General features: G+C 43.6%; 1 protein-coding gene across 6 annotated transcripts in view; it reads right to left on the bottom strand.

Annotated features, from left to right (window-relative positions):
• Positions 1-10,156: 10,156 nt before the first annotated feature.
• Gart (phosphoribosylglycinamide formyltransferase, phosphoribosylglycinamide synthetase, phosphoribosylaminoimidazole synthetase) overlaps positions 10,157-11,706 on the bottom strand; it is a 29,196-nt gene continuing 27,646 nt past the window's right edge. For all 6 annotated transcript variants that reach the window (XM_010608677.2, XM_010608675.2, XM_010608673.3 and 3 more), the window contains 2 exons: positions 10,554-10,669; positions 10,157-10,459 (listed from right to left, as the gene is read on the bottom strand). In XM_010608677.2, the coding sequence (XP_010606979.1) occupies positions 10,268-10,459; positions 10,554-10,669 (308 nt within the window). In that variant the 3' untranslated portion in view covers positions 10,157-10,267. The remainder of the gene's footprint in view (positions 10,460-10,553; positions 10,670-11,706) is intronic.

Genomic DNA, 11,706 nt, shown 5'->3' with positions numbered 1-11,706 from the left:
TTTTGTACAGGGATCGAACTCGGGTCCTTGTGTGATAAAGCATTTTTGTACAGTTGAACTGTGGACAGAAAGAGACCATCATCTAAAAATACAATTTTTTGGGGGGGGGTACTGTGAATTGAACCCAGGTCCTTGGCACTGAGCTACCTCCACAGCTCCGCTTTTTTTTTGGTACTGGGGATCGAACTCAGGCCCTTGTGCTGGCAAGCCAGGTGGTGGAACCACTGACCTAAATCCCTGGCCCGCCCCCCAGCTCTTTTTTATTTTTTAATTTTTTTGGTACCAGAGAATGAACTTGGGTTGAGCTTGAGAGGCAGGCGGCAGAACCACTGAGCTAAATCCCCGCCCTGTTTTTTGTTTTTTGAGACTAAATTGCCCAGACTGGGCTGGGATATATGATCTTCCCGCCTCTGCCTCTCAGAGTGCTGGGATCACAAGTGTGCACCACTCTGTGCAGCGCAACAACCATACTTTTAGAGACTGAGGCTGGAAGATCTCAAGATTGGGCCCTGCCTGGCAGTTCAGTAATTTAGCTAAGGGGGTGGTGGGGGGAGTGGCACTGCAAAGATAATTCCTTTTCTCTTTGGGCTTCCACATGGCTTCTAATTTCACACTTTGATAACTAAAGCAAGCACAGGCTCTGTTTTAATCCATTTGTGTTTTATTTATTTTTCTTTCATTTGCTGGCTTCATGATAACTGCAGAGAAGTTGACTGGTTTCCAGTAATTGTGGTGTCATAGTAACCAGAATCCACACTTCCTTTGGGCTAAGTTCAGCATGCAGCCTAAAGGCATGGATCGTCCATCAGTGTTTGCATATGGTGTTACCTGGTGCTGCATTTCCTAGAACCACATGAACTGCTTCCTTCTCTGGGTTCTGTCTCAACTCCTTTTCTACTCTGTGAGGTGTGATCAAAAGCTACAGTGAATGTTTAAATGAAAAATCATTTGTTAAAGTAAAAGGCACATTGCTGTTAATCCCCTTTCAAATCCTCCCCCTGCTGGTTATGGTGACGCACGCATGTAATCTCAACACTACCGAGACCGAAGCAGGAGGTCACTGTGGTTCAGGGCAGCCTGGGCTATAGAGTGAGCTCAAGGTCAGCCTGAACTACGTAGTGACACTGTCTCAAAAGCTGAGAAAAGGGCCAGGGATTTAACTCAGAGGCACTGTTCCTCTCTGGCAAGGTCCTGAGTTTGGTTCCCGATGCAAAACCAAACCAAACCAAAAACTGAAAGAGAGGTGGAAGATTGAGTAGGACAATATCCTGCCCCTATCCGGAGGGACCCAAGTGGATGTCTGAAACCATAGATAGCCCTGAGACCTGTATGTACTATGTTTTGTTTTTCCTATGCACGTATACCTTTGATAAAGTATAATTTGTAATTTAGGCACAGTAAGAGACTAACAATAATATCTAATAAAAGTGGAACTAGCCGGGGATTTAGCTCAGTGGTTACACTGCCTGCCTTGCAAGCGTAAGGACCCGAGTTCGATCCCTGCTACCAAAAAAATTTTAAAAAAGGAACAACTATAACAATATATTATAATAAAGTACCAGTATTATGCTCTCGTGCTTGGAGGCCACTTAAACAAGGGTTACTTGACCAGAAATGCTGTGGTACCGCAAGAATGGAGCTGGTAGCCGGGAGGGCTACAGATGTGCAGGTTTTGGACCCTCCAGGCAGAGGGGTGATTCACGTCCTAGGAAGAATGGAGCACAAAGGTAAGAGACTTCACCACAGTACTCAGCATGGCATCAAATTTATAACTTATGAACTGTTTGTTTCTGGATTTATCTTTTTACTTATTTATTTTGAGACAGGGTCTCGCCATGTAGTTCAAGCTGGCCTTGAACTCACTGTGTAGCCCAGGCAGGTCTCATGTTCGTGACGATCCTCTGCCTCAGCCTCTGGACTGCTGGGATCACAGGTATTCACCAGCACACCCAGTTTATTTCTGGAATTTTCCGCATAAGACTTTGACACCTGCTTGGCCACGGGTGACAAGCCACAGATAAAAGACTCCTGCTGTACAAGAACACCCCGACATATGAGTGTAGGAGGGAGAAGAATCCCACTCATGTGGACATTTGCCTCTTCCATGTTCCCAGGGTGCTGAGGATTTATGGGATTGCGCTGTGCTCAGATTGCCTTCTGCCACCCCAGTGGCCTCATTGTCGTTTCTAGCGTGGAAGTGATCTGCATTTGGCTGGTGCCCTCTCCAGCACTTTCCCTTCCTGAAACTATGAATAATGTATGTACCTCCCTCTAATTGCAGGCTGCTAGAGGGGTAAAAGCACGTATGCCAGCCACTCAGGAACGCAAATCGGAGTTGCTTCCAGTCCATATCACGTCTCCCCAGTGTGTTTCCTGAAGTCTCTGCTTTCCAGCGCAGCTGTGCTTTGCTTTTCCCACTCTTCAACAGGTTTCAATGAAGGCCGGGATGCGGAGGCTTTGCCTCCCTCCTTTTGCTCCCAAACTGTCATAGGTTTTAGCAGCCAAACTGCAAATCCTTAAAATGATTACTACCGACCAGGCAAGGAGGCAGGCACCAGGAGTCCCGCCAAACTGCTGTAGGAGTTTAACCCACACCCACGGCAATGGCCTCTTGGAAGGAGATGCGTCGGGATGCTTCAGAAAGGCTTGCTAGGACCCTCAAGACAGCAGTGTGGAAGGCTGGGGATTTAGCTCAACGGCACCTGGCTGGCAAGTGCAAGGTCCTGAGTTCGATTCCCAGTACCCCCCCCCAATAAAAGTGCAATGCAGGCACTCAGAGAAGTAAGATACCTTCCACTTTATGACTAGGAACATTTCTACTTCAATGGAGAGGGTGCCTTGCAAGCGCAAGGACCCGAGTTCAATCCCCGGTACCAAAAAACAAACAAACACTGGAGAGGGTGGCATTTCCGAAAAGAACCCCTCACACCCGTCGCAGGCATGAGTGACTTTTTGTTTCTTGATAGGTAATTTAAACATTCTCTGGATTCTCTCAGCTCTCTCCTTTGAGTGGGGCTCCTGTTCCTTACTTGTTTTGTTTGTGGAGACAGGGTCTCTGTAGTTCAGACTCGCCTTGAACTCACTGTGTAGCTCGGGCTGGCCTCAAACTTGTGGCAATCCTCCTGCTTCAGCCTCCCAAAAACTGGGATTACAGGCATGAGCCACCATATCCAGCTCTTTCTTTTTTAAAAAATAAATTTTATTGGTACATTTAATGTATATAATATTTTCTTACTTAATTGAGCCAATTGATGGCCTTTGAGTAATGGGCCTGGTAGGGATGGAGTGTAAATCTAGCCCAGGAATATTAATATGGGGCTGTCTTGGGAGTGTTCAGCTGAGGCCTAGAAGGTATAGTCTTTTTAAAAGAGCAGTCTTCAGTTACTTATGATTTCCTTGTCTCCTTTCTACCTATCTTCTATTTCTTTAATCCCACCTCTGAAAGACTCTTATTTTAGGGCTTGTCCAGACAGCCCCTAAGCTCTGTGTCTCAGTTACTTTCTCCTTGCTGAGACACAATATTTAACACCCATGGTTTAAAGGAGGAGAGGCTGATTTTGGCTTCCAGTTTGTAGAGGTTTCAGCCCGTGGTCAGCTGGTTCCAAAGCAGTGTCATGGTAGAGGGGCGTGACAGAGGAGAACCAGCTCTTGGCAGGCAGGCAGGATGCAGAGAGGGTTCAAGGGAGGAGCCCAGCTGTGCCCCACAGGCTCCACCTCCGAATATCACATCGAGCTCCATGACCCAGTTACTACTTCCCAAAAGCCCCACCTAGGTGTACATGAGGCTTTGAGGAGACGTCTAATTATAACACTGGGTTAGAACACACCTGATCATTTGTCCCGTGCTATTTTAAGTTGAACAGCACAGAAAATAATCACATGAATCCAATTTGTTACTCAAACTCCCTTTTTTGTTTGTTTTGTTGTTGTTGTTTGAGACAGGGTCTCACTATGTAGATCAGACTGCCCTGGAACTCACTATGTAGCCCAGGCTGGTCTTGAACTCACAGCGATCCTCCTGCCTCAGCCTCCCGAGTGCTGGGATTACAGGCATGGGTCATCATACCTGGTCAAACCCCCTTTGAAGAGTCCCTTCTTCACTAAATTAGTGGCATTTCTCATATTCAGTGGAATTAAAGACACACATAATTTCTTTCCTGACTGCTGATGTTTAATGATCTCTTGGGGGCATGCAAATGAGGTTTTGATCCTGTGCTTGTTCTTGGGAAACAGTGTGGAAATACTTACAGGCAAAGGATGTGATGTGTACTGATTATTAACTAATGACTTAATAAATGCATGTGGGGAGAAAGTGAGAGAGCAAGTAAGTAATAAAGCACATGAGTTAAAGGCTAACAGCAGCTAGAGTATAGCTCAGTGATACAGTACTTGCCTCATGTGGGAGAAGCCTGGGTTCAATCCCAAAATCCCACTGCAGAAACACAAGATCCCAGGAAACTAGGCTGGGCATGGTGTGCACACCTGTAATCCTGGCACACAGGAGGCTGAGGCAGAGGATTACCAAAAGCTCAAAGTCAGCCTGGGCTGCGTAGTGAGTCCAAGGCCAACCTGGACTACGTAGTGAGACCCTGTCTCAGAAAACAAAAATACAGGGCTGGGGATTTAGCTCAGTGGTTCTGCCTACTGCCTCACAAGCGCAAGGACCCAAATTTGATACCTGGTACCCCCCCCAAAAAAAAATCCCAGAAGAGCAGTGTGATGCTTCCTGCAAAAATTAAAAATGGTGGCTAGATGTGGGGGCATATACATCTGTAATGTCAGCATTCAGAGGCTGAGGCAGGAAGATCACTGCGAGTTCAAGGCCAGCCTGTGCTTTAATAGTTTATTAAACTATCTGCCAAGACCCTGTATCATAAATAAGTAAAGGCTAAAAACATAATTACCATGTGTTCCATAATATCATTTCTGTGTATTATATCCAAAATATCAAAAGCAGAATCTCAAAGCGTTTACTTGTACACAAGTGTGATTAACAGTGTAGTAGTTTATGTTAGTAGTAGTTTAGTAATTTTTGTAGTAGTTTAGTTATTATGAAAGAGCAGTCAGGGTTAAGCTTAGGAATGAAAAAGAAAACACAAAGATAAAAGGTTGGGGGCTTGGATTTGGTTCAGTGGTTCCACCACCTGCCTTGCAAGCACAAAGTCCTGAGCTCCATCCCTGGTACCAAAAAAAAAAAAAAAAAAAAAAAGGTTAGGATAAGAATGCAGCAATCAGGACTCTTCCTCTGAGAAAGAAGGCTCTTATCAGCTCCCTCTACACACACTGGCCTTTAGAAACATTAGAAACACCCACTGACCACTTTCTTTTTTACTCCTTTCCTTTGAAACAAGCTTCTTCCTGCACTGTGCTTACTCATATAAGAGCAGGACAAAACACAACCTGCACTTCCGTTCCAAATGCACTCAAGAGTAGGCACCCACCACATGCTTTTTTATTTCCAGCAAAACTCCTAACCTCCTCCTTTTGGTCAGAGACTTCATCCTTCAGCTTCGTGAGAGCACAAGCTTGGTCTGTACAGGGCTAACTGTTTGAACAGCATTATTCACACAGTAGCCAGAAGTTAGGCCAGCTGGGTGCACAGCATGATGTTTATTTACAGTAGAACATGCATCATCACATGGGACCACAGGGGCAGACAGACCTTAAGGGATGTTGTGTTAGTGAAACAGCTGGTCACAGAGAAAGACAAATACTGTATGGTTTCACTTATGTAAAGTATCACGAGTATGCAGACTCGTAGAAAGTATAATGGGGTTGACAGGGCCTGTGGGGGTGGGAGAAAGGGGAAGTTGTTTACTGAGTAAGAGTCTCTATTTTGCAAGGTGAAAGTTCCGGAGATTGCGTACCAGCGTATGCTTAACCCTACAGAAGACAACACTTTACAGTGTAACAGTCTCCTGAGCTAAGTCTCTGGTCTTTAAAAAAATTTTTTTTTAAATTTTGAAACAGGGTTTTGCTAAGTTGCCTAGGCTGAGCTTGAACTTGCAATCCTCCTGCCTCAGCTTCTCCAAGTGCTGGGATAACACTTGTTGTGTATGTTGTGGGCATTTTATCACAATTAAAATTTGTCAAAACTCAGTGGTTGCTAGGAGTTGAGGAAAAGGGATGAGAAGTAGAACATGAGACTCTTAGGGCACTAAAATTATGCTGTGCAATATATTGTAATGATGGCGTAAATATACACGCCACATTTGCTGAGACTCAGATCTGTGTAACACAAGGCGTGAGCCCGAAAGTAAACTGGACTTTGGTTGATAAACCATATTGATGTTTGTTGTATAAGATGTTTATTTTTAAAAGATGTTTAGAATAAACAAAACGATACTGAGGATGAAGGAGACAGGGTTAAGGGAGGGCAAAAGCAGAAAGGTAAACAGGAACGCCTTGAACTTTCTGCTCAATTTTTCTTTTTTTTTTTTTTCTGCCCAATTTTCCTGTAAACCTAAAACTGTTTTAAAAATGGGCTAGTGATAAAATTTAAAAATTTTTTTTCATACAGTGTCTCGCTGTGTAATGCAGGCTTGCTTTGGACTAAGTAGCCCATGGTGAACCTCAAACTCTAGCACTCCACCTGCCTCAGCCTCCTGAGTGCTGGGAATACAGGAGAGCACCACCATGCCCAGTTCCTTTCCTCTTTGGCACCCTTCATGGTCTACTCCTCATCTACACTTCCAGTCCCTCTTTTCAGATTATGACTGTGGGGGGACTAGAGTAGACTTCACATCCTGTAGTCTATGTAAGAGTCATCCTGGGGCCAGGTGTGGCGCTGAGCTGTCCTCCTGCCTTAGCCTCCCAGGTGCTGAGATCACAGGTGTGCACCACCACACCTGGCTTCTGCTCTGAGTAGTTTAGTTATCAGTTTGTGCCTTAAGATTGGGCTGTGCTGTTGGGGTTTTTCTTTTTGGTAAGTTTGGTGTATCTTACTTCTGTTGATTATCTACTTGCACATACAAGTTACCAAGTCAGATGAGGATTTAGCTCAGTGGTTCCACCGCCTGCATTGCAAGTGCAAGGTCCTGAGTTCAATCTCCAGGACTCCCAACCCCCCACCAAAAAGTTACCAAGTCATTCTGCCACTCAAAGTGGAGCCAACTGCTGCAGTGTAAAATGGAGTCACTCAGGGCAAGCCTCAGCATGAAAATCTACTGTATTGTATAAGATGGAGTGAATCAGAGCCAGGCACAACTTGCTCTACATTCTTCCAATTTACCATCTGTTATGGTTGTGATTTAAAATGTTCCCCAAGGTTATGTTGGGCCCTGCCTGTGATCCCAGCACTCAGGAGGCTGAGGCAGGAGGATCTCTGCGAGTTTGAGGCTATATTGTCCCAGTGGGGAAAAGCTACTACCCTTACTGTTTTACATGATTTTGTCATTCCATATTTTCCTTTACATCTTTAAATTTTCTTTAAGCTTCACAGGACAGTATTTGTTATATAAATACTAATGCTTAAATAGGTTGAGAGAACTCTCCAGGACAAATGAGAACAAATGGTTTTAGTGACACATGGGTATCTCATTTCACACAGCTTCCCGACTGGCCAATGGGAAAAAATACAACAGCCAGTGGCCCAGGCCTACCTGGACCAGGGCGTCTTTAGGGTCTGCTGGCAAAGCAGGTCTCTCTGTTGGACCTTGGTTCCACTTATTTTGACCTCTTTTCTTTTCTTTTTTGGTACTGAAAGCAGGACCTTGTGCCTTTTCTTTTTTTAAAATTTTATTTCTATTAGTACCATTCATCTCTCTCCTTCATCTGCCCTCCCTTTGTTTTCTGTTTTAAGACTACGGTTTACTATTTTGTATATGTAATGCTGCGATGAAGTCTTTGCTGGCTGCACGTGGTGGTGCATGCCTGTAACCCCAGCATACAGGAGGCTGAGGCAGGATTGTTGTGAATTTGAGGCCAGCCTAGGGCACATAGTAAATTCAAGTCCAGCTTAAACTAAAAAATTACGCAAGCGCAAGGGCCCAAGTTTGACCCCTGGTAGCAAACAACAACAACAACAAAAACCCAACCCAAAACTACAAAGTGAGACTATCTTAAAAAAACAAAAAATAAAAATAAAAGGGGTGGGGACGTAGGTCAGTACTGTGCCTGCCTGGCAAAGTCCTGAGTTTGATTCCCAGTATTAAAAAGAAAAAAAAAAAGGCAGGATTTGAACCCTTCTAGGAAGATGTGCTCTTGTTGTGCAGGCGGGGGTTAAGTGACACTATTGTAGGCTGCTTAGCACTTTTGTTTTTTTGGTACCGGGGCTTGAACTCAGGTCCTTGCACTTGTGAAGCAGGCACCAGAACTACTGAGCTAGATCCCCGGCCCTTGGTTTGTTATTATTGAGACAGGGTCTCACTATGTAGTTCAGACTGCTCTGGAACTGTGTAGCTCAGGCTGGTCTCAAACTCACAGCGATCCTCCTGCCTCAGCCTCCCGAGTGCTGGGATTACAGGCGTGCACCACCACGCCTGGTTTTTTTTGTTGTTTACTTTTAATTGATGAGGAAATGGAGATGAGCAATGTTCCTTAAGTCTTATGCTTGAGTATAGAAGTCATCAAAATTTCCCTTTAATCCCCTAGAGATTTATAAAGGTATAAATGTGAAGCAAAATCCAACTACTGTACTACAGAAACTGTCAATATTTAGAGGAATATTTAATGATACTTCAAAGATCAAAGAACATTATTTCTCAAATGGTTAGAAATTCTGACATCAAGTTATGATCAGAATAATCAGAGAAGTCTCACTTCACATCAGGACAGATACATAACATGAGGAAAAGAAGTTAACTTGAACCTGATCAGGAGGTTGGGTTACTTTTATGCATTTGGGAGCAGGCAAAATGTGAAGAGCCTAGGTGATAAACTTGTGATCTTTTCATGGTTCCTTATCCCATTGCTAACAACACACTTTGCAACCATGACTTTAAAGCATATACAGTAGTCACAGATTAGAGAATATATAAAATTGGGGTGATGCTGGTCAGAAAAAGAGGGTGACTAAAAATCTGTGTGATCATGCATGTCTGTAACCCAAGCACTCTGAGAGGCTGAGGTAGGAGACATCCAAGTTCGAGCCTACCCTGGGCAACTTGGCAAGATTTTGTCTCAAAAGATAAGGCTGCTTGCTGCTGCTGCTTTCTGCCTGCCATGCCAGGGAGTTTCTCTTCTGTGATGTCCCTCTGCCATGCTACCCTACTTTGGAGCCAGCTATGGATTGAAACTCTACAAACTGCGAACTAATATAAACCTTTCCTCCTTTAAGAAAATAAAAATAAAAACATTTAAAAAAGGCTGCAGATTAACTCAGTGTGAAAAGCCTTGGGTTCTATGCCAGTTTAGAAAAGAAACAAACAAAAAAAGCAAAAAAATATTGGTATCTACTTTGGCTTGCAAATAATGGGGATTCTGAGACTAGCTTACGAGTAAGACGGTCCTAAACAGATATATTATGGTTTATATCTAGATGTCTTCCCAAAGCCTCATGAGATCATAGCTGGGCTTCTGGAAGGCATCTGGATAATGGGGCTTATAAATTAGTGTTAGGAGGCGGGGTCTGATCAGAAGCTGCATTCACTGTGGTGTGATCCAGAAGGGGCATCTCCTGCTTCCAGGCTCTTCCTTTGACCCTCTGCTTCCAGTCGGCCATTCCGTCCTGCCTTCGAGCAGCCAACCATGCAAGTATTGAGAAACCTCTCCTTTAAAATACAGGGGTTAAATGCAAGGACCTGAGTTCAATCCCCGGTACCAAAAAATAAAATACAGGTGCTGGGTACTGTGTCTAAGACAATATAAACATCTGAAAGACCATGGGATATGAAACATTGATGCTGACAGTGGTAGATGCCTGTAATCCCAGGACATGGATAGTTTTTTGAGACAGTCTCACTATGTAGTTCAGGCTGTCCTTGAACTCCTTATGTCATAGCAAACCTCCTGCCTCAGCCTCCTGAGTGCTAGGTGTGTACTGCCATGCTTGGCTTAATCCCAGCATTTGGGAGGCTGAGGCAGGAGGACTGACATGAATTCAAGACCAGCCTACACTATATAGCGAGATCCTGTCTCTAAAAAAACTAAAAATCCAAAACTGAAACAAAAACTAAAAGAAGATATGCTACATAAGCCTTGTTTTTAATAAATCTGTTTATTAAAAAAATAGCCAACAAAATAGGAGTAAAGCCTTTTTTTCTTTGGGTCCAGTCCATACACAAAGAAAGCTACCATGCAAAGAGCAATAATTCCTTCAAAACTGGCTTTATTCTTCTTTGACCCAGCAGACCTTGCCATTTTCCCCAAGCCGTATGGTTCCACTGGCCACAAGCTGAAGAGCTTTAGGAAATATTTTATGCTCTGCTACTTTTACTCTTTCAGACAAAGTTGCAACAGTGTCACCTCTCTTCACAGGAACAGCTTCTTGTAAAATAATTTGTCCAGCATCTACATCTTCCTGGTAAAGGAAACCAAAGTTTTGAACATTACTTCCTATCACTGCAGTTTTCATCTAAGCACTAACACTATTTAGTAGGAAAAGACACACTCACAGCAACAAAGTGCACGGTGCACCCAGTGATTTTGACTCCAGCTTCCAGGACTTGCTCATGAGCATTGGAACCCTTAAAAGAAGGGAGCAGGGATGGGTGGATATTGAGCATTTTCCCTAGAAATTAAAAATGCATAGTGTGAGCATGTAAGTATCCGTGCATATGGTTACAGGAATATACAACTTCCTGTGTGGACTCAGAAGGCAACAGGAGTTAGATTACTGGGATGGGTGTTTTCTTTGTGAAACAGAGGAACGATGTAAAGGCAAATACAGCACACATCTAGGAGGCCCTGGCAACAGCGAATGCCTCACATGCACCACCACAGGTGTGCTGGGGTGCTCTGAGCAGATACCCACAGTAACTGGAGAGTGGAGGTATGTCTATGCTGCACGGAAGGGTTCTCAAGGAAATTCAGCTTGTGGCTGGCACACAATGTTAGAAAGAAGGAACAAGTCCTGGACCACAGTCAATGAGCTTGACTTCTCTCCACCAGCCAGATGCTGGGTTAGCTAGTTCTGTGTGCCCATGTCACCGAAGACAACGCAAGTGCTTTTAATATATTCACCCAAGGAAACAAACTCTTTGGAAGGAAAATGCATTTTTCTGTCAAACGTGTACACAAAAGAGGAAAACTAGGACACAGTCAAAGCCTTGGGCAAAAAGGCAAGAACACAAGATAGTATGTGTTTTCTGGCAACAATAATTTCCTTGTCATCTTTTGGCAACGGTCTATGCTTTCTAAAAAAAGGATGACTCTTCATTTTTCAACGGAAAATGTCACTTTCTATTGTTTCTAAACAAGTGAAAGAGTATTCTGAATACTTATTCAAAAGAAATATTAGCACTGCAATAATGTTAAATAGAAGTAAGCTATATTAGGGGCTGGGGATTTAGCTCAGTGGCACCACGCCTGCCAGGCAAATGAAAGGTCTTGAGTTCGATCCCAGGAACCACCAAAAACAGAAAAAAAAAAGCTACATTATAAAAAGTAATTACCAAGTCATTTAAAACTGACAGAAGACAGGCCAATAAATCTCAGTGGGCCATTCTTTGGACTACAGTGAAGGAAATGAAATTATTACTTGTGTTAAGGTAAATGTTACAGTAAATATTTCACTGCTGGGTTGGTTTTTTTTTTTTTTTTTTTTTT

This window comes from Fukomys damarensis, unplaced genomic scaffold (assembly GCF_012274545.1).
Source record: "Fukomys damarensis isolate Sample0158 unplaced genomic scaffold, DMR_v1.0_HiC HiC_scaffold_24, whole genome shotgun sequence".
Lineage (NCBI taxonomy): Eukaryota > Metazoa > Chordata > Mammalia > Rodentia > Bathyergidae > Fukomys > Fukomys damarensis.
Note: the sequence above shows the minus strand (reverse complement) of the source record. Positions and strands in the feature narration are given on the sequence as shown.